Consider the following 25,041-nt stretch of genomic DNA (forward strand, 5'->3'; position numbering starts at 1 on the left):
TGTAGGGATGGACGCAAAGTTCCGTTTCATGAATCCTAGCATACGACGGGCATTCCTTGTCACGTATTGAATATGAATTTCCCCAACACAAATCAGACGAAATATGAGCGCTCCAGTATTTGTAGTTTTATACTTTCTGTAAAGAAGCGTGGTTTAGGTAGTAACATAAAACATTCCTATGAGCTCGATAAATCCTCATTACCTTACATCTGTTAGTATTAAGCTCCATGTTCCATGAGTCACACGGTTAAGGTCAGGCTCAATAAAATATGAGGCAAGAGGAAATAACAACTTTAAAACCCGGTTTAAACTAATCAGTTTTATGTAAACGATATAGACGAGGGTACTCAATATGTTACACAAGGTCGGGGGAACTTAGTTATTTAAAAAAAAACAGCATAAGGAGAATAATCCCAGAGAATTTTTGATAATGTGGCATGCCAAGGACCCGAAAAGTGATCGTATACACTCGAGTTCGGACCTGTTTAAAGCCTCGTAGAGTTGCATCTTCAGATGGACATAGCAGCGTAAAGAACTCCGCGCGCGACTGCTATCGTTAAGTCAAATCGGATTTTCTAGTGCATGGCAGCAGGACTGTACACAAAGAGGAGCTTCTTAGAGAGCAGACTGGCAAGCAGGTGACTCAAAAAAGATGATGAATCGCTTATATCTATCTGTTTGTATGGGCTGCGTCTGCTTGGATGAAACCGTAGTGCATCGAATCCACTTTAACCACAGCATTTACGTGAAATCGCATCGATCAGATAGCGTCACCCTGTGTCGAATGATCACAAAGCCTACCCTCAAGTCCTGTTAATCGCTTCCACTTTGCCAAAGTGCCGAAAGTTGCGAGTTTTCGAATTTTTATACTCTTCGTGGCGCTTCGAAACAGCGAAGTTGGCCGTCAGTGCTGCCATGTTTGTTCTCTGTATTACTTTTCAGTAGCTTTCGCTGGATCTGAAAACGACACGGGGCGTTGCTGAATTTGTTGCCGCCATAATAATCGTTCAGCATCCCCCTCCCCTGAGTGGAATGTAACAACTCCGCAATTTCTCGTGCGAGCACTGAATTCGATTGACCTGAGTTTACATAGAGATCCCGATTCGGCTCGAAAATCTTAAACAACCCCCTTGCGAACCTGACTGGATTCGATTCGATGCCCTTGGTTCGCAAATAAAGACGCTTACACGGGACAGCCCGGTACGCCTTTTCCTTTGATACGCTACTATCCTATTCGCGTAAACTATAATACAAGAAAAGGCACCGCCACTATCCCGTGTGCACCAACGTCCCAGCCCAAAGGCTCCGACGCCCCTCCACCAACTTGTCCCGGCTGCAACGCGAGATAGCGAAAACTGCCACCCCAACAAATGCGTCCTTCCTCTCGTACGCGGACCAATTTTCCGAGTCGTCCTAAACCAGCTAAACCCAGCACGGGCCATCAAGCGCGCCGTGATGGGCTCTCGGGTGTTTATGGGGCTGCAGCGCCCGTCTCTCACGAAGGACACGGCGTAAACGAGCTCGCGCAGCTCTTGCGATGGACCGCAGCAGTAATCCAGGCTCTGAACGTATACCACGTGACTTCGCGACCGAAAGTCACGTGACATTCGTACGGCATTGAATGGACTCCGATGGCTCGTAGCGTCTGCTGCGGTTCAACGTGACTTAAAACAGAGTAATGCTTTCCACACATGGATTGTGAAGCAACACAAAGAGAGCGACGAGTGGCGGCGGTGCGTGTCGGAAGAAAAGAACGGAAGAAAAAAGCTCTCGCACCAACGGTTTTGTTTAGATAAGCCTATCTTGGGAGCATTGGCTGGGCGGCGCGTTGATTTTATGCCAGGCTCCACACGTAAAATGGCTCGTCGGACACCTCAGGAACGCGGGATTATTTCGGAACGATATCAGCCTACAACAGCACCCATATTTTCCAGGTTGTGATTGCATTTTTTTTATCTCACATAGTGTCTTGAATGTTGTTGTTTTTCTGGATATTCTTATTATGGTAATTGTTATTATTATCACCAATCTAAATGTAGTTACCGGTTGTTTACATGAACCGAGTTAGCTCATCGAATTCGATTTAACCACAACGTTTAAATCATCAGTGTTGTGAGCCGTAACAGAAGAAAAAAAAGTAACGAAATACTTAAAGAGCGTGCTGGTGATCTAAATTGACTTAAAACGAAAGAAACACACAAAAGGACGAAACAGACGATACAGCTTTCGACGTTAGAGGGCTGCAGGGCGAGAAATACGTTAATCGTTACGTTGAAATAAAAGGAATGCGCTTCCCACCTACATTACCTAAAAAAAAAAAAATCTCGCCGCTTATATTTTGTCATTTAATACAAAGCGAAAGCCTGCTGCACTTTACATAACGGGTGAATGTTCCTGATAATGCGCGACGATCATGGAGTACCTGTTCTGAAGCGAGCTACGCTAGCTGGGAATTAGGGCGCCGACATGCTAGTCGACGCCCTGAATTCTAGGGGCTAACGCTAACCTAAAACGCGGTTTTGGTTCGGCGCATGCGCAGTGGTGAGCCCCTATTCCTTAGGGACTCGCTAACGTCGGGGCTCCCTATTATAGAACTCTTTATTAGCTAGTCATCTCGTAGCGCACGTACATTTTGCAGCGCAGGTGCGCTCCAAAGGAGACGCCCTGCCGCCCTCATTTTGTCAGTGACTGCACAATGATTAGAACCGTCTTTCGGTTGTTCCACGCCCAGAGCGAGCTTCCTAGCTTTAATAATGCTTCGGCATCTTCTGAGCCTCCAACCTGCACCCGCAGCCAAAGCACGGCGGAAGGCGAGGAGCACGTGCTGGAGGCTTCAAAAAGAGGCGCGCTCTCACCCTCTCAGCGAAGTTCTCTCTTCCAAAGTGTTCCTGTAGCTCTATCAAAAGCGCAGGTGCGCTTTCGATAGTGCTACACGGGAAACTTGCAATAAGGCAAGCTCGCTTTGCCAAATACAGGCTATGGTCCTCTTGGCAAAGGAAATGATGGTCCCGTGCAATCTCAGCGGTCTAATGGTATTAGAAAGCGCTTGAAAGACAGGTACGAAGAAGCCACAAACGACACGGACGGGCGCGAATTGATATAGTTGGTTCATGATATCATTGAAAGCGAATACCATCGAAATCATTAACCAACTCGCTCAATCCAAATGTTTTTCATTAAACAGTCCAGCGCGCGCGTGCTGTGCGCTCCAAAAAGCGAGCAAATAAGGCGCCACACGCACGGACGCTGAAAATGGCAGCGGCCAGACTGGCTCTCCGTTGAAACGGTCTAAAAAAAGAACCAGAGGCTCCGCACTGGACGACGCGTAAGCCGGGACCGTGCCTAATGCCGACCGTTCATAGAAAGGGCGACCGGTACGTCGGTGCCTAATCGGCCACATCGATGCCGTCCCGCCCGAAATAGGACACATTTCGTAACACATCGATTCGGCGCTTCGGTCGCGTCCGAGAAAAGGGGGAGACGGAATGCCGCGTCCTTGGAACTCTGTCAGCGTCACCGGACCACGTCACCTCCGGACCGGAAAGCGAGGGCGAGTTCCGGTGGTGCACCGGCGTCTCCGACCTTTCGTAAATCGATCCTTCATTAAGTGCGAAAATTGGAATATGAAAAACATTTCCTCCGGCTGAGTTATATGATTCGATGCGGAGCCAGGAGTAGAGAGGCGAACGAGACCGTTTATTACCGAAGTCACGGAGACCCGAAACCGTGGCTGCGTGTGTGCGTAGTCAACTACCGTCCGGTCTATATAGTTTACACCCTGCGATAGTCCGTCGCTTCTCGTGCACCCATGTGACGCAGTCATAAAAACGCTCACTTCTCATCATAAAGAACGCTCGTCTGAATAGTTCTGCACAGCCTACACTCTAAAAAAAGCCCGTGCGTCTTCTTTCCCGCACAACACCCGGAGAGCCAATCACCGTAACTTACGGAGGCAGCTCAGCGAATGACGATGCCGAAACATATGTTTAGACCAGAAAACGCAGTCTGAGTTGTGATATTACGCAATGCAAGCGTAACGTTTTACATTGCTTAAAGTCAAAACTCAGACTGCGTATTTTTTTTTTGTTTTTTTTTTTTTTTTTGTTTAAGTATATGTTTTGGCGTCGTTATTCGCTGAGCTGCCTCCGTAATTTGCGGTGATTGGCTCTCCGAGTGTTGTGCGGGAACGTAGACGCACGGGCTTTTTTTAGAGTGTAATATTTCAGATTTTAGATATGTATAGTCCGCGGTATACACAGAAACTGAGGGTGAAAAGGAGACGAGAGCGCGAAGAGACGCCCCAACACCGAGCTCCCGTCGAAAAAATGGGGCTCCACTTCGTCTGCTTCTTGCACATGGTTTGCGATGATGTCAAAACGCCGAGCTCTTATTCGCTGATCGAAAACAAAAATAGCGGGTAGACGTCGAGGCGTCTAGCGTCGAGGTCTACCCACTATCCTTTCTATCAAAACCAATCAGAGGTCGGCGTCGTTTTGACGTCACCGCAACCTCTGAGCAACAAGCAGACGACTCGCTCACCGCGCAGCTGCTTTCGCCTTCGCTGTTCTAGAAACGCTCGAACGCGAACGTGTTTTCCTCTTCTTCAGCTGCTACCCGCACAGTCCGTAAAGTAGGGTGCATAATAGAGAGTTTTAGTAGATCGTTCCGATACCCCCGATAGCCCCGATAACGATACTATGCATGCGCAAGGGAGGCGGTGGCGGAGTATCGGGTATCGTTATCGGAGTCATGGGAACGATCTACTAAAACTCTCTAATATGCATACGCTGATTCGTATACCTTTCCAGTGCTTAACGCCCGGCCGAAGAGTGCCGAGCCACTGAACCGTGGACGCGTGAGCTGCGTCGGGTAATTTGTAAAAAAGCGCTACAGCGCATGCTCAAAACGAGTTCCACAGCCCAGTTATAGACGACAACGCAGGGAAGGGAATTATTGGTCCGCAATCCGTGACAACTTAACAAACGTGGGGCGTATCCCGAGCATCTCATTATCGCTCCGCAGCCACTCAGATTGCGGCATTTGAAGGACGAATCAAGAGAGCGTGAACGTGATAAGCCCTGCCCCTCGTTTCTTAAGTTGCCAATACCGATAAAAATTCAACGGGACACATATTGGACGAGATGGAACCCTAAAAAAAACTTTAAAATTTTGCATAAAAAGTTTGTGTTTTTAGTCCCCGTGGTTCTGTTTCTAGCGTTCGCTTTGTTACAGGGTGTTAAAGCAAGTTGTTCGGAAACGCTGGGGCAGATGCTTGCTGCATCCCTTTCTTCGCAATATACTACAAGATCACCCGTACTACGAGCACGTCGTAAAAAGCGTCAAATAATAAATTCTACAGTTCTTTTTTTAATGTTGTTACGAATTAAAACAGTCCCCATCGATTACCTGCACGAGAGAGTTCACTTGAGAGTGGAGTTCGTGAGGAAACAAATAGACGCGTATTAGTTCCCCGGATGAACATAAAACAGCAGCTTGCATGCCCGGAGAGTCGTCAAAGATCTTGAAAATGTCACGAATAAAAAAATATTAATTTAGAGCAGAAAAATAAAGTTGAATAAGGCGAGCTCGTGCCATCAATCTAACCATAATGAAGGAACCGTACATCCTGTGACGGCGACAGAAGGATGACTGTCCCGCAGCAGCGCGTTGCCTCTGCTTTCTTTATATACATATGGTACGTTGAGGAATGTTCCGAGCCAGAACATACAAGTACAACCGAGATTAGGATGGAACTTCCCAGAAGGTCAAAGATTGAGTACAGAAAAAAACAGGGGGTAAGAACCTCGTTTCTTCGAGTGGACATCAGCGTGCGTTGCCACCACGCATGTGCCAATAAACGTTTGGACACTTTTAGAGGCTCCATTCTGGCTTTTCGCGAAGTATGTACTCATTGGGAGAGGAACGTAAAAAGAAACTACTCAGCGGGCTTCGTAAATCTTCTAATGTAATATCAATGCTCCACGGCCAGTGTCATAGTGTAGAATAAAACAATATGGCGTCTAAACTCTCAAGAGCGAAGCTCGCCGGGGTCACACTGTGCTTATACATCATACAGAAGACAGTCTGCATACAGGTTCGAACGCGAGTCACCGCGACATCCGTGCTTCGAATGCCGCACGGCGATGAGTTCGAGGAGAAACTTGGCACGCCGCATTCGAAGCACGGATATTGCCGTGAGTGATATCTGGCAGACTGTCTTTATGTATGAACAACGTGACCCCGGCTTAAAGTTTAAAAGAATGGCTACAAATGCCCTTTAGGTAATTTTATTTTCCTTACTCGCATATTTTCTTGGAAAATTCAAGAAACGTACTCATCACACGCTCATAATTATCCGAACCGAGTTTTAGTTTGATTATAAAAGCAAGACTGGTCTAGTGGACACTCCGGGACAATGTTAGCGCGAACAAGTCATCTTTCTGTTTTTCTAGCAGTACTGAAGGACCGTAATTAAAGTTACTATACTGGAGCAAAGTTCTCAGTTAGGGTACTAACCTGAAATTTTTTTTATTCGCGCAGGTAGACTCTGGACGTAAAATGACAAAAATCGCCGAACTCGCATTCGCCCTGACAGTGTCGCGCAGTGTGTACAGTCGTGGGCGACATGTGAGAAAGCTCATGCAAACGCGTGGCTTCGAAGACATCCAGTGCTATCTAAAGGAAGTAAGCTGAGTCATCCTCGACGTTATTCTAAACCTCGGTAATAGCTGAGTTTTATTTTATTTTTTGATTGACTTGTTTTTATAACATCGACTACTGTATACCTTTCTAAATCGTCAATTGTTTACCTTTCATCGAGTTACCCTGCCGAGGACCCTGGAATTGTTCTAAAGGAACATTAAATTAAAGTTGCTTGCCCGATATGAAATAAGACCTAGTGACGAACAACCTTCCTTGCGCTTTATCCAGCCTCATCAATCGACAACGCACATGGGTGTTCGTCAAAGAGGGCAATTTTAGCGCACCAAGACAATCAAATGAATTCTTGAAAGACTCATGTTAAATATGCTGTGTGTACTCGCGTTTGTGTAATGCTTGAATGCGTTAGTTTGTTTCATGTTTAACAAACGCGTCCTCGTGCTTCTTTGAACGTTCAAAGCCAAGTTGTTTTATTCTCGCAAGTCTTCTAAAAGGGTTTATCGGATGTTTTCAATATAAAGAAATATACTCTAAGACAAATCTAGCATGTTTATCAGGTAACAGGCCTGTACGTAATTTGTAAGCGGTAATAAAATTACTTGTGATCCATTACTTTTGGAGTAATTTTATAATAGCGCGTTTACTTTTCTCGTGCAGTAATCACGCGAGCAGTTTTAATTACTAGTAATCGTTAGCATTTGTGCCCCGTTCCTTTTTTTTTTTACCATCACGAGCTTCAGGTTCTGGCATCACCAAGTGTATGACTGAAAACAAAGTATGTGTCGACTGCTGCCAAAAATATCACTCGGATTGAAAAAAAGAAATAAATAAGGGAAGACGTTAGGATGGGGACTCGAAATTTTGTGTGTCAAAGAAAACGAGGATTAACAAGGCCCAACTCGGTGAGGTTATTTTTTTACCAACATTTTATTTTGGAAACCGATCGCATAATTTGTGCTTACGGTGATTTCTAGCCTCATCAAACCAGTTGGAAGCGTGTTTTTTTTGTTTTTTTTTTTCGTTAAATTTTTTTTTTAATGTTATATTGGTGACATTTGAGTTTTCACAAAAAGACTGTGATAAAAGAAAGGAAGAAGCCTTCTCGATGTTGTCGCTATTTGCTCTGTTCCACGATCGTCTGAAAAGCGGGAAAACCGCACTGAAGCTGCAAGGATTTAGAGGAGCGTGGTTGACTCTTGTCAACTAAAGCGATTTGAAAGTTTTGTAGTCACTTTTGTCGGACGCAAATACAGCTAACAAAGGCGAAACACCCTCGTGACTTTGAAACGAAGGCGAAAAAGTGACGCTTACATTTTAAGGAAATGCAAAATGACCTTTGGAGTTGAGAAATTAAGCTATCTTATATTCCTTTCTGACCCGGAGTACTTGTACCATCTGCAATCGATAACTTGTTTTCTGTAAGGTGTGCAAGACCGCTATGGGGATGAGTGGCCGAGTGTAACGCACTTCGCAGCTCGGAGAAGGTGGTGTAAAAAGCTCGCGAGGCAAAACGAAGGAATACTGTGCTCGGTCTCCACCTCTGCCCGTTTTGACCTGGATGTACACCGTACCGGCGCGTGGCTTTGCATCACTGCTGCACGCTACACGTTAAAAGACCCCAGGCTAGTGTGGTGGGGAACTGCACTGGCTACATTTCACATATAGAGTGAAGAGACCAGACCCCCCCTTTAAGAATGACTGTCGCCCCGCTGTCTAAACACACGCACAAAACACTATAGGCGTGTAACTCTATAGTTTGGGCAACGCCCCTGGCGAGCAAAAACGGATATTTTGTGGTCGCGCGTATTACGGTTGCTCGGGTAGCTCGCGGACGCTGAGCTGGCAGAATTACATCGGTGGATATGCATCTGTGGAGGAAAACAACAAGAGCAAGACAGACACAAGGGAAGCATTCTTATCGTTTTGACAAAACACCGAAAGTGCGAGCTGTATTTTTCTTTCCTTTAACATTTCTTTTTAGAAGCTTTATTGTGAGCGTAGAAACACGCTGTCAGACGCCTGTAAAAGAGTGTACCTCCTGCACGATCGGTGCAAGCGTTACATGGTCATGTCTTAGGTACGAATTACTCAAGAAAAGTAGGTACGGAGTATTGGCGACAAAAGCAATTTGAGCAGAATACAAATTACTAAATTCCAAAGTAATTGAGTAAAGTATTAACTACGGTAAGGAAGTATAGCCTGCCCCCCCAAAAAATTAGTGTTGCTAAAATAAACTACGCACCGTCAAGTGTTCATTCTCCGTCCATATGTAGCGCTAGAGGTCGGAACAATATGCCAAATTTTCAGAACCAGCCGTAATGTTATTCGAAAGTTATAAGGTATTTTCTGAAATGGGTCCAATGGGAAAATGGGGCCCGTTTTCGGTTTCTGGCGCCATGGAGCTCCATTTATTCCAGAGCTCCGTCGGCCACCATTTTTAAGATGAAAATTTCATTACACCATTTATAACTTTAGAGTAACATAACGGCTAGTTCTGAAACGTTAGCACCTGGTTCGGACCGCTAGCACTACATTTTAGTAGAGAACGAGCATTCTGCGATGCGCAGTTTATTTTTGCGGGGGAAAGAAACCCTATGGATTTTTGAGGGGACACCTTGTAATGCATTACTTTCTATTCTTTTTATATATATATTTTTATCATAGCAATAAAGGCCAGACAAGTTATACATAAACAAAGTTTCGTTAACCTAATAGGCAGGCAATTCGTCGGAAGTTCTGTCTCTGCGTGCCTACGTCTTTTTTTTTTTTTTTATATGACGTACAATGTATTTCTTAATTTTTAAGCCGACACAGCAGGATGTACACCGTTTCTACTTCGATGCATTGCACAAAATTAGTTTTGCAGGCAGTGTGCTTGATTGTTTACTGTTTTATTTTTGTAAAATTCGAAGCCGGGAAGGCTTGCACATCCTGAGTTCTGCGAGGCAAGGGCCAGCTTGCTGGAAACAGAGACTCAGCTGAGACTAGGAAAAAAAAAGCACACCCAAAGAAAGCTCACGAGCTGAGCGGGACTCAAACCGCGTCCCAAGACGCTCGCGCACCCCAGCTTTTGCAGTGCTTTCTTTCACCCGGACTTGGTTGAAACGTTGTTCCAGCAAGCCGGCTTGGGTTCCCCCGTGCGGATACCAGCTTGATTCCCCCGGTTTTCTCCAGTTCCCTCCACCACCCAGATCTTTCTGGCACACTGCTTCTCTAGAAGGGGGCCCCAGTCGTGCACGCTTTTCTCCGAAAGCTTAGGAACACAAAAAAAAGGCCCGTCACCCTCGGTTTCCAAACCGTCGTTTCGTGAATATTAGCTGACACTTCGATATCCATTTTTTTTTTTTTTTGCATATGTGCAAATGTGTGTTTATCATTTATACAAATCACTAAATTTCGAGAGTAATCTGTAATTTGAGTAGAAATTATCCGGAAAATGTAGTTAAACTACCAACTTCCGAAATGAAAATGTAATTGAAAGTTACTAAACTATTTAAAAAGTAGTTGAACTACAGAGTAATTTGAGTAGAGTTCATGGCCGAGAGGAAAAGCCATATCTACAAGACTGACTAGAGCGGCCCCGGAACCGCCAGCCGTAGCTATGTCACAGGAGACGCCGAGCGTTTACGAGATGGCTTCTGCAATTCCCCGTCGCAGGTTGCGGCAGCGGACAGTACCTGGAAGCCGGCGGTGCGGGCGCCGTCGGCTGCGAACGGTCACCGAGCCTGGCCGCCGCGGCGTCGTCTCGGGGCCACGAAGTGGTGCTGTGCGACGCCCTGGCCTTGCCGTACCGCGACGAGTCCCTGGACGCCGCGCTGTCCGTCGCAGTCATCCACCACCTGGCGTCGACCGAGAGGCGCGTGCACGCGCTCAGGGAGCTCTCGCGCGTGCTTCGAGTCGGAGGACGCGTCCTCATCACCGTCTGGGCGCTCGAGCAGACGCACAGAAAGGTGCGCTCCCGGGGGACCCTTCCCGTGGCATGTGAGCCGCTCACACGGCTCGAGCGCTTCTGCGACGATTCGTGGCCAGAGTGTTCCCTTTTGCGCGGTGGGAGCTAGAAATGACTCGGCACTTTTGGAGAAATTCCTTCGTATCGAGCTAGAATGATATCACCTAGAAGGCAAGGCTATGGGACTGTAATTGCACTGACTGCAATTTCGCTAGGAATGACTCAGCACTCTTGGAGTCCTCTTTGCACGGTGGGGGCTATGAATGACGCGGCGCTTTTGGAGTAACCCCTTCGCATCAAGTTTAGAACTGACCTCCTAGCGGCCGATACTGAGAGCTGTGTCCACTTATCAACATTTTTCTGACCACGGAGATTAGGGCGTCGAGGGCACCTTTTTTTTATGCCGAGTCATGCCAGTGCTCAAATTCATAACGTGTCTCATTTTATCATTTCACCATTTATATTTCTTCAAAATGGAACGACCCGTTGACTGGAACTTGAGGACTACGTTTTTCTGACGTGCCTTAGCAAGTTTATGTGCTACACTGGCAAGGCTAGCGTAGCTTCCGCAGTGCTCCAACTCTGTCAAAGTGTGCGAGCGCGTCCGAACGAGACGCAACACGAAGCCACGTGCTCAGCAGTGCGGGGCTGCAGCACTATGAAGGCTACGCTAGCCTTGACAGTGTAGCACCAAATAGTCGACGCCGATTATAGACCTTTCCAGCGCTTATCACCCGGGCCAAAAAATGCTGAGTCACCGAGCTGCAGGGACGCCAGCGCAGGGTGTCATACACCGCGCAGCACAGCAACGGCGCATGCTCAGAAGGCGTTCCACAGCCCAGCAGGCAAACGATGGCAGCGCGCAGGAGGCGACTTTTGCGAAGGTCTATAGACTTTTGTAAAAATCCTCTTCTGCGCGCTGCCATTTTAGTTGTTATTTTTTCCCGAGACAAATGCAAGAACGCGGCACTTTTTTTTTTTTTAAAGTGATGTAATGAACGATATACTTGATCGGCTTTAATTATAATCTAGCTATAAGTGAGCGACTAGCAAGTACGGAACGCTCGTTTGAACGTTCCGTTCACTGTCTAGCAAAGCTACGCGCTCCGGTGTTCATTTTCATAAAGAACCTTGTAGCTAAGAGTACATTGAAGTAGGACACTTTTAACTTTCAGATTCCGTTCGAGTGCCACGTTAATACGCGCTTCCTTTTTTGTGCGTGCATGTTAGAGTTTGTCTTGCTTGACGCCATGCCGCAACTACGATACCTTCACCGCATGTTCACGAAATTGAAACGGACTTCGTATTCAAAACAAGAACTCGAAAACTCGTTGAAAAGGTGTACGAACATCCTTGGAATGACGGGCAAGTAGAAGAATAACGAACATCGTAGAGCCCAACCTTCAACAATTTATAATTCAAGAAATATTAGAATGTGGATGAATGAGGGGAACCGAACTGATCGAACGAGATAACTGTTACGGAACCGCCGAAGGACAAGAGGTATTTGGCGCCGCAGGACTTCATCCATCTATCCCCTTTTGCTCAGTAAGGTTAATTCACTTTTATATTTCGATCGTTTTGTTTTGAGAAACAAGGTAAACGTGTGCACCTTGATATCACAAAGATTTCAGCAACGCCGCCCCAACAATCCACGCTTATATATTTACTTATGTTGTTTTCTTTAATTCACATGAAACAGTTTTGAATTTTATTTTATCCCATTTCATAAATAACCTTCAGTTAAGATTGGCGTTCTGTGGTGTTCGTCGATAGTCTACCTGTCCGTTATATTTAGCGCTTAACTACCAAATAGACCAAGCATACAGCACGACACTGTTAGCGCGAACACGCAATCGACAGTCTTCCTTGTCTTTCTCACAAGATTTTAGAGCTGCCATTAAAACTAACAGTTTGGCAAAAAGACGTCATTTAAGTCACTGACTGACATCATTGAAAGAAAAGCTGAGACTGGGACAAATAAAAAAAAAACGGACAGCACGACACATAATTTGTCCCAGTCTCAGGTTTTCTTTCAATGATGTTTCCTGACCAGCTCGACTGCGTGCCTTCCCTCCTTGCATTGACTGAAGAGTTAAAGTTTAGTACCAATAATTGGGGTTGTGTGGATATTTAGACAGCATGTAGTACCCGTCAATGGACAATGTGCAAAACCGAGGTGCCCCTTGCGGTTCAGGTGCCTTTTGGGAAACATTTGTCAACGAAGATTTTAGTGTCGGTTTCCTCCATCGGGCCGCGGCCAGCTGCAAGCGGACACCACGGACCTCCACCACGCCCCTGAACGTAGCGTACCTCACCGAGTCTTTGTAGGTTGACTTACGTGTGCAGGTGAAGCAGTAAGTATACGTCTTTTCTCGTGACTTTACCAGACGGTAACTGATTAAAGGCGAAGGCAAGTCACGTCGCTTGAGCGAAACTACACACAATCTCGAGCGGCGTATACGCTGCCCTACGCACGTACTCCTTGCAAGTGTTTGCTTTCGATTTCGACAGACTTCGAAAAGGGCCAGAACCAAGGTTAGCATCGAGCTTTCACAATGTTTTTATGCCGTGTTTTATCCATCGTTTCTAAACCATCTTCTTCTTCCACTTTCATTGCCCCGATGCATTTGACCACTAGCTGCCACCTCGTCTTGCTCATTCCCGAACTTTGCGTGGCTCACCGTCGCCTTGAAACAGTTAGCGTCTAGTAAGTCACGAGAAGAGAAATATACTCACTACATGACATGCACACGTAGGTCAACTTAAGAAAGCTCGGCAAGGTACGCAGCGTTCAGTGCATGGTTCAGGTCAGCGGTGTCCGCTTGCAGCTGATCGCGATCCGATGGAGGAAACCGAAAGTAAAATCTTCGTTAACAGACGTTTCCGAGAATGCGCCTGAGCCACTGATCTCCACTAGAGATCAGTGGCTTGAACCGATACGGGCGCCTCGGCTTTGTACATTGTCCATACTGTCTATGAGTAAAATGGAGAAAAGTGTCGATCTTGTGTTCGCGCAAACCAGTGTTGCACAGTGTCCATTTTATTCCAGAGCCCCTTCTGTAGAAACCATAGAGCCGTTAGTGTGACCCAATGCAGTGTAACGCGCGTGGCGCACGCAAGTGAACACTTAATTGATTGACGGCTCTTTCGCTCTCACTTTTTGCGCGTGCAGTTCGAGTCCCAAGACGTCCTGGTGCCCTACAGGCAGCCGACCAAGAGCAGCAGCGAAGGTGAGCTGAAAGCGTTGAGCGGAGTCAAAACGGTCCCGTACTTCGGCGATTAAAGGAACTCTTTGTGTGACTATTGGCCATTTTCGCCGCCTGTTTTCGAACCTACTTTCACGGCTCGTCTTTATACCGCCAGGTGCTGGGAATATCGCTTGAGAAGGCTGCAGCGCTGCAGCGAACCTGCCGCCACAGCTTTTTGTTTTAGCCGCTAGGTGCCGTCGATTTCGCCACCGAGCGCGGCTGACGCTAGCATCCGATCGAGCCAATTAAGCAACGGTAAAAGCGCACCGTCACGGCAAAAAATGCTGAGTCACGAGCTATGGACGCATGCGCAGCGTCTGATAAACCGCACAGCGTGCAGACCAACAGCGCATGCTCAGAAGGCCTTCCACAGCCCAGCAGACAGAGATGGCAGCGTGCAGAAGGCGATTTTTGCAAAGGTCTGTAGACTCCACACGAATCACGCACAGAGAGAAAGCCTAGGATGCCCAGAATCATGGCGCATTCAGTGCGGGTGACTGGCTTAGCCGCTAGTAGCAAGCGCAGAAAGACGACGGGCACCATGAGGATACACTTTCGACGCTGGTTGATTGGCTTCGTCGAATCGTAGCTTGACAAAGCGGCCGGACTTTGGTTCACGCAGCACCGTCTTCTTACGTTACGGTGTTTACGTGTACGCTTACGTCGACGTACGATCGCGAGTATATGGGAGGTCCGTGCTTCGTATGCAGTGTTGCAACCAGTTAAACGAGTAGCTTGGCACCTGGAATACGAAGCATGGATATGCCGCTGAATCGCAGTCGTATCACAGCATAACGCAATGAACCGTAAGAAAACGATGCAGTGTGAACAGGCCTTTAGTGTAAAACGGAGACGTCCGTGCTTCGTATGCAGTGTTGCAACCAGTTAAACGAGTAGCTTGGCACCTGGAATACGAAGCACGGATATGCCGGTGAATCGCAGCCGTATCACAACGTAACGCAATGAACCGTAAGAAAACGACGCAGTGTGAAGAGGCCTTTAGTGTGAATCGGAGCGTAAATTCTTATACCTGCCGTCTCGATCGCCCAGACCGTGGCTCGTCGGTGGAACGCGAGATGACGAGCACGACGACGAGCGAAGACGACCTGCTCATGTACCAGTCGTACAACCCGCCGGCGTCGGACAGCGACACGGCAGCGCCGGCGCGCTCCCGCCGGAAGCGGCAGGGACGCGGCCAACGCGGGCACAGCCTGGACGACTCCAGCTCGGACCTGTCCAGTCCCAGCGAGACGTGCTACAGCTTCATGCGGCGGGCCCTGCAGAAGCTCTCGTCCACCAGCCACCGGTCCAGGCCGTACTTTTACAGCAGCTGCAGGGGTGCTTGGTTCGCCGAGAGCGCCGCGCAGAGTAGGGTCACGTCGCCTCAGCAGCTCCAGGTCAGTCGCACTGGCTACTGCGACTACACTCTAAAAAAAGCCCGTGCGTCCACTTTCCCGCACAACACTAGGAGAGCCAATCAGCGCAACTTACGGAGGCAGCTCAGCGAATGACAATGCCGAAACATATGTTTAGACGAAAAAACGCAGTCTGAGTTATGACATTAAGCAATGCAAAACGTCACGCTTGCATTGCTTAAAGGGGCGATGCAACAATTTTTGTACTTTGCGCAAATACCGTTTAGAACGGATCCCTGACATTAATGACCTATGGAACACGTGTTTGTTTTTCACCCCACGCAATAAAAGTCCCAGAAAAAAATTAAAGAAAAACGAGCAGCGTTCACCCCCTCAACTCGCAGCCAGAACAAGCGGCCACGTGATCTGGAGCCGATTATATGCCGCCAATGTAGATCATAGCCACGCGCTGGGGTTGGCAAAGCACAGGGCACGCGCTGAGTTCCAGATATTGTTATGGCTCGGCTATTGTCGTCGTTGCAGCGATTGGACACGGGCCACTACCCGAATGCTTCTCGAGCTAGTAATTATCACGAGCCCAAAATTCAGTGCCCACGCAATGCTCGGGTCCAATCAATGAACAGCATTCAAATATCGTCATATGGGTGTACTGCGATCCCCACGTCACGTCATCAAATTTTGCAAAGAGGAGATTGAATGAAAATTATATCTTTTTTCCTTGAAATTACACCGCAACAAAGGAGTTTTTTGGCCAGTGGCGCTGCGTGCGAGTATCCTTGAGTCTTACTAGTGTCAGTAAGCTCGTATAAAGTCAAAAACATTCGAACTGAATATCGTTGCACAGCTCCTTTAATGTCACAACTCAGACTGCGTTTTTTGGTCTAAACATATGTTTCGACATCGTCATTCGCTGAGCTGCCTCCGTAAGTTGCGCTGATTGGCTCTCCGAGTGTTGTGCGGGAAAGTGGACGCACGGGCTTTTTTTAGAGTGTACCGGCTCGAAGCCTTTGGATGCCTTTGGCAGATAGGCGAAATTATACACCGCTGTCTAAATACATTCCCTCGTTTGCCCACACCATCGGGTGTGGGCACACCGAGTGTGCAAAAACCAGATTCGAGTGAGGTGACGCGCATGCGCCGTACTGAAAAGCAGTGCCGCCGCAGCGACGTGACGGCAGAGCGTTGAGCCGGTCTGTTTCAAGAGCAGGACAAGCCCCGCCCACAAAGCTATCTGCTCGTCGTGATTGGCGGTTTCCTCCTCTCCACTCACGGTTCCCTAAAACTTTCTATTTTCTTTTCGCGACCAATAAATTCGCATAATTAGGCGGCCAAAAAATATAATAATTACGAAGCGAGAAGCGTAAACATAATAGGCCACATCCTGCGTCAGTGCTGCGCCGCTGACCAATAGCAATAGGCAACTGACCAATCCCTGTCCCTTGGTCCCGCTTGGTCCCGCCTTTTAAGTTAGGGCCCCTACAAACAAAAAGTTTTTTTCCCAAGTTCTCGGCAGCTTAAAGGAGCAATGCAACAATTTTTGTACTTTGCGCAAATACCGCTTAAAACGGATCCCTAATGTTAATGACCTATGAAACACGCGTTCGTTTTTCACCCCACGCAATAGAAGTCCCAGAAAAAAATTAAAGAAAGACGAGCAGCGTTTACCCCCTCAACTCGCAGCCAGAACAAGCGGCCATGTGATCCGGAGCCGATTATATGCCGCCAGTGTTGATCATAGCCACGCGCTGGGGTTGGCAAAGCGGAGGACACGCGCTGAGTTCCAGACATTGTTATGGCTCGGCTGTTGTCGTCGTTGCAGCGATTGGACACGGGTCACAACCCGAATGCTTCTCGAGCTAGCAATTGTCACGAGCCCAAGTCGAGTGCCCACGCAATGCTCGGGTCCAATCTATGAACCGCATTCAAATATCGTCACTTGGGTGTACTGCGATCCCCGAGTTACGTCATCAAATTTTGCAAAGGAGAGATTGAATGAAAATGATCGTTTTTGTCCTTGAAATGGCACCGCAACAAAGGAGTTTCTTGGCCCGTGGCGTTGCGTGTGAGCATCCTTGAGTCCCAGGTGTGCCAGTAAGCTCGTGTAGAGAGAAAAACATTCCAACTGAATATCGTTGCACAGCTCCTTTAAACTACAGTTATGTTTTGTTTTGTAGTAAACATGGTTTGAAAACATGGTCACCGTCAATTAAAACTTCAATCATTCGACTTTGTGATAGTAAAGCTTTCGCTCCGTGCCTTTTTACAGGTCGCGGAAAAAGAGCCCCAGACTCAAGATACAACAGGCGGTGACTGCGAACTCGAGGAAGATGATGAGGACGACGGCCTCATCGAGCTCCGTCACCTCGACGCCGAGCTGCCCGTGACAGAAGAGGCCGTGCTCAGCCGACCACCCTCCATACTCGAGGACGAGAAGAACAACCGCGGGCACGGCAAGTCCCGGTCACTGGGCGACGTCCTCAGCATCATACCGTCCATCCTAAGATCTCGACGGAAAAAAGAAGGTTCCCACGAGTTCCAGAAGCGAATATCAACGGCGAGCGATCCCAGAGAATACCTACGGAGGATCGTCGGCGACAAGAACGGCATCGTACGTTCCAAGTCCACGGCTTCCTGCTTCGCCAGGTTCGAGCACCTCCACGAAGACTACCAGCTCCCGCCCATGGTGGAGAGCATGGAGTTTCCCGAGGAAGAACAGGGGACTGGTGGCGATCCTAAGCTTGCTGGAGACATCTCCAACGCGACGAGCCAACTGACCACTTCGGATATCGCTAACGGCAACAGTATTCTTAACGAGGAACACATTTCGTCCATCGTCAAAGGCCGGCTGGGTTCTCTAGACGCCCCTCCCTCTGGCTTCAACGGCTGCCGAACAAAGGAGTGGTTCAACACGTTCAACAACAACGCGAATCTCCAGAAATGCTTAATAAGCACGACGACTAGTGCCACTGTCAGAAACTATCTATCGTCTAAGATGGCAAAGGCCGGTGCGTCCGAGGTTCTCAAAAAGCGGATGCGTTTTTACGGCCAACGGCTCCAAGAGAAAGCCCTCCTCAAAAACTTCTACAACCAGTGCTCCGTCGGAGAATTCGCGGAGACAGAAGTGAAGTCGGCGGCTTCGGTTTCTCTTTGCCAGGAACCACCACTCTCAACCTATTACTCGATGCCGGAACTGCACACGCTTTGCGAGGAGCCTCCGCAACCGCCGGAAGCCAGCGTCCCTGACGCCGAGACAGTAGAGCCCAAGCCTGCCCCGGTAATTCAGTGTAGCAGTCAGGAGCGCAAGAAGGACTCTTTCGACTCGGACATTTTTGTGGAGGAGGAAGAGGTGTACTGCGTCGTCCAACACAGGCGTAGAGTCGTCAAACGAAGCATGAGTGTCGGTACCAACAACCGGAAGTCGGAGTCCATCTACCAACAGCGCCGCTTCTCGGCGTCCTCGGCTTCGGCGTCCATGTGCGCATCCCCGACGACTCCACGAAGTCGAAACGTTTCCGAGGACTCGGAAGAGTCCATCGTCTCTGTGATACCTCGGAAGTGTAGCAGCCTTCAGAGTGACACGAGTGTGGACAGCGAAGAATCCATAGTGTCCGTGATTCAGCGGAGCAGCAGCGAGATCGAGGCGATTCTTCAGCGCCGAGAGTTCCACAGGGCGTGCTCGAACAGCCTGAGGGCTTCGCCGCTCAGCATCTGCCTGGGGGCTCAAGAGACCTCGTCTCCAGAGTTCTCCCCGACACTCAGGACGACGCCCAAGAATTCGCCGCCTCTTTTAGGCGCATTCCCGCGACAGTACCTGGAAAAGTTTTCTGACTGTGAGGCAGTAGTTCTTCGCGACATTATTGGTGCTATTGTGTCCTTCGCTCACTGTACCGATGCGCTGGACGTCCCTCAGTGGGCCAACCTTCAGGACGCGCTTCAGCAAGAAGAAGCTACCGAGGCCGCAGAAAGTCTCGGGGCCACGGAGACGATAGGGGATGAGGACAACGATAGCGGCTCTGAAGATACTCAATCGTACATGTCCAACCCTGACCTCTCAGCAGCGGGTGCTGATGCCAGTTGCTGCGAAGACGATATTCCGCAAATTGAACTGGACGTTAGAGAACTCGACGACCCTTACTACTCAGCGGCGGAGTCGGCCCCAAATGAGGAGAGTACTACGTCCAGTGGTGAGACTTTGCAAGTCCAGACGGACAATACATCCATTAGTACCGAAAGCCTCAGTTCACCCCAGGCCACAGAAAGTATTGAGTCAAGTTCTGGAAGCACACTAGAACCCCAAACGGATGCTGCCACTTCGGAAAATGAACTCGATGCTCTGAGTGTGGCGTCTCCGGACGATACGCCTGAAGAGCTAACTCCACAGTCGTACAACAGCATTGGGTCGAAGAACAACGATCCAGCCCTAGGATTTTTGGACGCGCTGAGTGAAGAAGGTAAAATTCCTACAGACAGCGCCAAATCCGATAATCTGGTGAGCCTGAAACCGAACGACAGCGATGGGCATCCCTGGCCCCTCGTCAATTTTACACCGGAGTGTCGTACAGACGTGACAGTCAAAACTTCTAACCAAAAATCAAGCATGGCAAACAAAGGGGATAGCGAAGTAGAGTCGGAAGATTGCAGTACGGGACTGTGCATGACACCTATCAGACTAACCATCGTAAAAAAGTCTTTGCCTGTGCACTCAGGTCTATCTAAGCTATGCAGTCAAAACACAGACCTCGCATCAGGTGAGATATACTGGGAGCGATTTCTACCGGCAGTGCTTTCCGTCGACGCCACCGAGCAGCTAACCGCGTCGGCGACTGCAATGGAAATCGAAGGCAGCCCAGGTTCGGAAGCCTCGGAGGTCAGTTCAGACGACAGCCTCAATGTCACCGTGGCGCAAAGCAAAACGGCGGCTCAGGACAGTTCACCGGATGATTCACTCGAGAGTATCGCAGAGTGTAGCGAAGAAGAAGCTCAAGCTGAACAGGATACGGAAAAAGCCAGCGATGGTTATATCCCACCGACTGCGACCCAGACAGAGACAGCAGAAAAAAAGGTGTTGGACGAGGAGTCAGAGATCAGCAAGGACAGAGAAGGTCAAAATGAAAGTACTGCTGAAGAAACTGAAGATGATGCTGAGGCGTCGGAAAAACAGGACCAAAACAGCGAGTCTAGCGACTGTGCACCATTCCCGTTTAATGTCATTGTGGAAGACTACAGCGAGGAGAGTGACTCCTGCAACGAACCTGCCCTTGAAGAAAATGCACCACAAACGGGTGATTGCCTCACCGTTGAAGGACTCGCGAACAGTACTTCCAACGGTTCAAGCTCAACGGCCAGCTTTCAAACTGTCCTGCAGTGTCCGAGTCCGACGCCTATTGTTGAAGATGACGACGGTGAAAAGCCTTCTGAAGTTACCAAGGACGACGAGGATCATGAAAAAATTGCCCAGCACCAGGACAGTAAAACTGTCTGTGACGATCCAGATGACAAACTGAGCAGGAAAGCTTCTGCGTCCTTGTCCTCCTCTCAAGAATCCTTGCAGGACACTGACGGTGGCGGCAGTTCTTTGATGCTGCACAGGTATTACCATGTGTTTAGGGAAGGTGAACTTGACAATTTGATCGACAAGTATGTCGAGAACCTCCACATCATTTCTTCCTACTACGATCATGCTAGTTGGTGCGTCATTGCGGAAAAGGTTCAAGTATGGACGATATAACACGGGTTTGAGTCAATCGCGGGAACCCCTTTTTAATCAGATCACTATTTTATATGCAAAAAAATACCTCATAAAAGCGGGCTATCCTCATAACCACCTCTTTTAAAACACTTTGTACATACATCTAGCTAGAATTCGTCCATCCTCATGTTGACAACGCGCGGGACTTTGTGTAGAACGATCATCGCGGCAGAAGTAGAATGATATGAGCATTGATATTTATCATATTTTACATTCAGTCTTCTCGTTTAATCCTCGGGTTGTATGAAAAGGCAAAGCTATAGAAATACACTTTGCTATTGATTTTGGAGGCCTTACAAGAAAACCGGTGCTTTCGAATTTCACGTGGGCCAGAACAAACGCCACGTATAGAGCACAAGACATCAGTGCTGAATTCCTTGGTCCAGTCATTAGGTTACCTTGCATGGCCACAGTGAACAGTGCAACACGTCGCAGTGTCCTCGTGATCTTGGACGTCATTGAGCTCAGCACTGAGGAATTGTGTCCTGAGCCGCACGCCCCACGTACTGGGTTAGGAGGGAGTAAAGATTAATCGCGAGAAAGATGCCGAGCACCTGAAACACGCTGTTAACAGTATCGTTCGAAGAAAAGGTTTACGACTATAGTTTGTAGTAGGTTAAGCAAAGCAGGACAGCACCTCCTACAAACCGCTATTCTCGCTAGGATTGCTGGTTTCTTCCCTCTATAGCCTCATCTCTACCGTTCGCTCTGCTAATGTGGAAAGACTCCAACTTGGGGGACGAGCTCGTCCTGGTTTTCTTAACCTACACCATATTAGGATATAGCTATACGCCGCCTCGAGTAAGTTACAGAGACTGTACATAGCGATGAAGTTTGACATTTTGTTATTAAATGCCCAGAGTGCCGCCATACCCGTCAAGAATCGAGGGGTTTGTACATATACACGTCACACAGGACAAGCGTGCTAAGAAAAAAGAAAAAAAAATCATTTCCGTATGTCAGGTCTAGAGGATCCATCTATAGGCGCCTACCAGTCTATTCTTAGTTCGGCGTTCCGCGGGAACAGAAGTCGACCTTGCATGCCATAGCGTTTAAATCTCTCAGAACACTTACGTCTGCTCAGATGTGTATACGAATTGAAACCGACGACAAGATCCTGCCTATATACGGTGCCCACGGAACGCGTCTCTGACCGACGTGTTTAGCGTCCTATTCCGCCTATGCACCGAAAGTGGTCCCGACAGAACGTGAGTGGCGCTGTCGTCACAGCCATCTCCCGGCTACTGAAGCGTTCGTGGGCTGTCACGCTAGAGGGCGACTCCAGCGAAATCGACGCCGCGTAGCGGCAACGCCGAGAAGCTCAGGAGAGGAGGTCGTTTCGACTCTCTCGTCTGCTATCGCTACTTGATTCTCGTAGGCAGCATAGAAACAAACATCGTTTCCGGTAATTATTTTTATGCTTCCGCCATGTCATTCCTACGCACTCACTAGGAGGCTTCTACCGTCGAAAAATCGATTTTCTTTCACATGTAGAACCGGTGTTACGCTGCAGTGCAAGACACTACGACCTCCTTTCACCCGTCATTTTGCCTGACCAGCGCGCCCCCTAGAATTCACTGGAGTCGCGAGAACAGGCCACAGCCAGCACCAAGATCGTGGCCGGCCACAGTATGAAACTTCTGCATCATGAGGCGGAAGTCAAGAGATCCCTTTTTAGGACTCGGTAAACACATCAGTCGGAGACGCGTGTTTCCGTGCACCTTGATCCTGCCCCATGGAGAGTGTTTCAAGGTTACACTTTTTTTTTTCAACTCATCCAGTTTCGTAGGGTCGTCTTTTCAAATTCAACTTCTCTATCGCCCGTATTTTTCCTGACTACACGTTTTTGCGCTGTTCTTCGAATTTAAATGCGACAAAAAAAAAATGTTTTTGTACTATTACTGTTCTTTGTTCCCGTTGAGCGAACACAACGAATTTTCTACATCAACTGAGGGCTTGACGTGGGTTTACCTTGTAAATAAAGCAGTCTGTTATCGCTCCATTGCAAACTTGTTTGTTCAGAAACCCTTTGTTAAGCCTGGTTTGCATAGTGCGACTCTGCTTGCGATTTCTCAGTTGTGCACCGTCCTTTGCACTGTACTTTTTTTTCATTTTGTGCCACACGAGCGACGTTGCAGCTGCGAAATCGCATGCGAAAGCGCACCATGTAAATCATACATTATGATATTTTTTGCTGGGGACTGCGTTAAGGCACCCGAGCTCGGAGCACGTGGTGCGAAAACTCGTTTTGCAAGACCTCGGGATGCTGGGTTCAATCTCCACCCCAGCCTGTTCTAATCTGGATGAACATCGTATACCGGCATGAGGTCGTGCAATCATTACACAGGTCTAGGGAACCGTTTTCGCACACCCGATATGGTACGATGGCCATGGAGGTCTTCTGCGGTAGTACACATGCGCAGTTCATACCGGAAGGTCCACCGTACCTTACCGGATGCGCAAAAACGCTTCTCTAAAACTCTCTAGTACTGCGTGGCAGTGACACTAACCTGGCTAACTCTTTCATCTACGTGGAGATACCAGACGCCCTTTGGGGCTGACTGTTGCTGCTCGCTAAGCATAAATGCAACGCAAGTAGGTACATTTTCATGCTCCTTTTATTCAGCTATGGGATGCGTGCAAGCGAATCCCGATGATTCCGAAGCGGCGCCAGCAAAACTTCACCAATGCCGAAAACTAGTGCCTCATTGAGCCAATCATAGCGTCGTATTGAGGCACGGGACAACGTACCGTTGGAGTCCTGATATAAACATAGTGTCCCCCCAAAAATATTTTACTTTTTTTTATTTTTCTGCAAAAATAAATTATCCCTAATTGAACGCTCATTCTCGGCCTAAATGTGGCGCTAGAGGTCCGAATAAGACGCCAAAGGTTCAGGCTGTCTTATTCTTATTCAAAAGTTATGTGATTTTTTGTTAAATTTTCAACGGGAAGATGGTGCCCATTTTCGCCAGTTTTCGGTAGCGGGCGTCGTAGAGCTCCGTGCGCATTACAAAGAGGTTCATCGGCCGCCATTTCGCCATTGAAAATTTCAGAAAATCGCTGATAGCGTTTGAATAAGACAACGGTTGGTGCTGAAACTTTGGCATCTGCATGGTACGGACCTCTGGGGCTACATTTGGGCGGATTATGAGCGTCAGGTGACGCATAGTTTAATTTTTCCGGTGAAAAAAACCCTGTAAATACATTTTGGGGGGACAACCCGTACTCCTGAGAAATCTGTCACGAGCACTTCGCTCCGTCTCTTTAACTGGCTCACGGGTGCCGCCCACAATGGTGGTGCTTTTCTAACATTTGCCGTTCTGTTCCTAATTACGCGTGTTTATCAACAATCTTTCTCGGAGGGGAAACCTCGCGGGAGACACATATTTTTATTCGCCACCGAAAGTTCTTGCACGTTGAGAAAGGGGGCAACGAAAGAAATTCGTGCCTTCCAGTCAATTATCTACATAAGATAAGGGATCGATGGAGAAATTAAACCCTGTTTTTCGAACCGCATATATAAACTACGCATCGCAGAAAAAGAAGACCGTGAGAATTTGACGCTAGCGGTGGTAATAAACTGTGAACGTTTCAGCCCATGATGTTACCTAATTCAAAATATACAAAATAAAAAATAAATAAAAAAATTCTATGAGCCGACGTTTACCTAAGCCTGATAAACATCAAGCCGTAAATATCAGATCGTGGGCGCCTGTAACCTTTATTTGAATTTTAAAAAAAAGAGAACTTGTTTAAGAAATAGGACATTGTTTTGAATTTTGCTGACAAGTTTTTTTTTTTTTTTTTTTTTTTATAAATTAAGTGTTTTAGGCGCCCACATTGTCACATTCAGCCTTGATAAACATTCCGCTTCGGGTGGACGTCGGCTCATAGAGAATTATCATTAATATTTATTTATTTTTTTGATCGAGGTAACGTCAAGTGCTCAAACTTTCACATTTTATTAGCACCGCTAGCGTCCCGTTCTCACTGAGTTTCAGTTTTCTTTGAGGCGTAGTTTATGCGCGCCGAAAAGGCGGGTTTCATTTCCTC

The 25,041-nt window shown here is 47.9% G+C and overlaps 1 protein-coding gene across 1 annotated transcript in view; it reads left to right on the plus strand.

Annotated features, from left to right (window-relative positions):
* The window catches only part of LOC8052384, a 32,348-nt gene extending 11,384 nt beyond the window's left edge, over nt 1-20,964 (plus strand). The window contains exons 2-5 of the mRNA XM_040211332.3: nt 10,318-10,610; nt 13,785-13,842; nt 14,911-15,257; nt 17,503-20,964. Coding sequence (XP_040067266.2) covers nt 10,318-10,610; nt 13,785-13,842; nt 14,911-15,257; nt 17,503-20,964 — 4,160 coding nt within the window. The remainder of the gene's footprint in view (nt 1-10,317; nt 10,611-13,784; nt 13,843-14,910; nt 15,258-17,502) is intronic.
* Nucleotides 20,965-25,041: the final 4,077 nt, after the last annotated feature.

The sequence above is a fragment of the Ixodes scapularis genome, unplaced genomic scaffold (genome assembly GCF_016920785.2).
Source record: "Ixodes scapularis isolate PalLabHiFi unplaced genomic scaffold, ASM1692078v2 PGA_scaffold13__105_contigs__length_92229423, whole genome shotgun sequence".
NCBI classification, from domain to species: Eukaryota; Metazoa; Arthropoda; class Arachnida; order Ixodida; family Ixodidae; genus Ixodes; species Ixodes scapularis.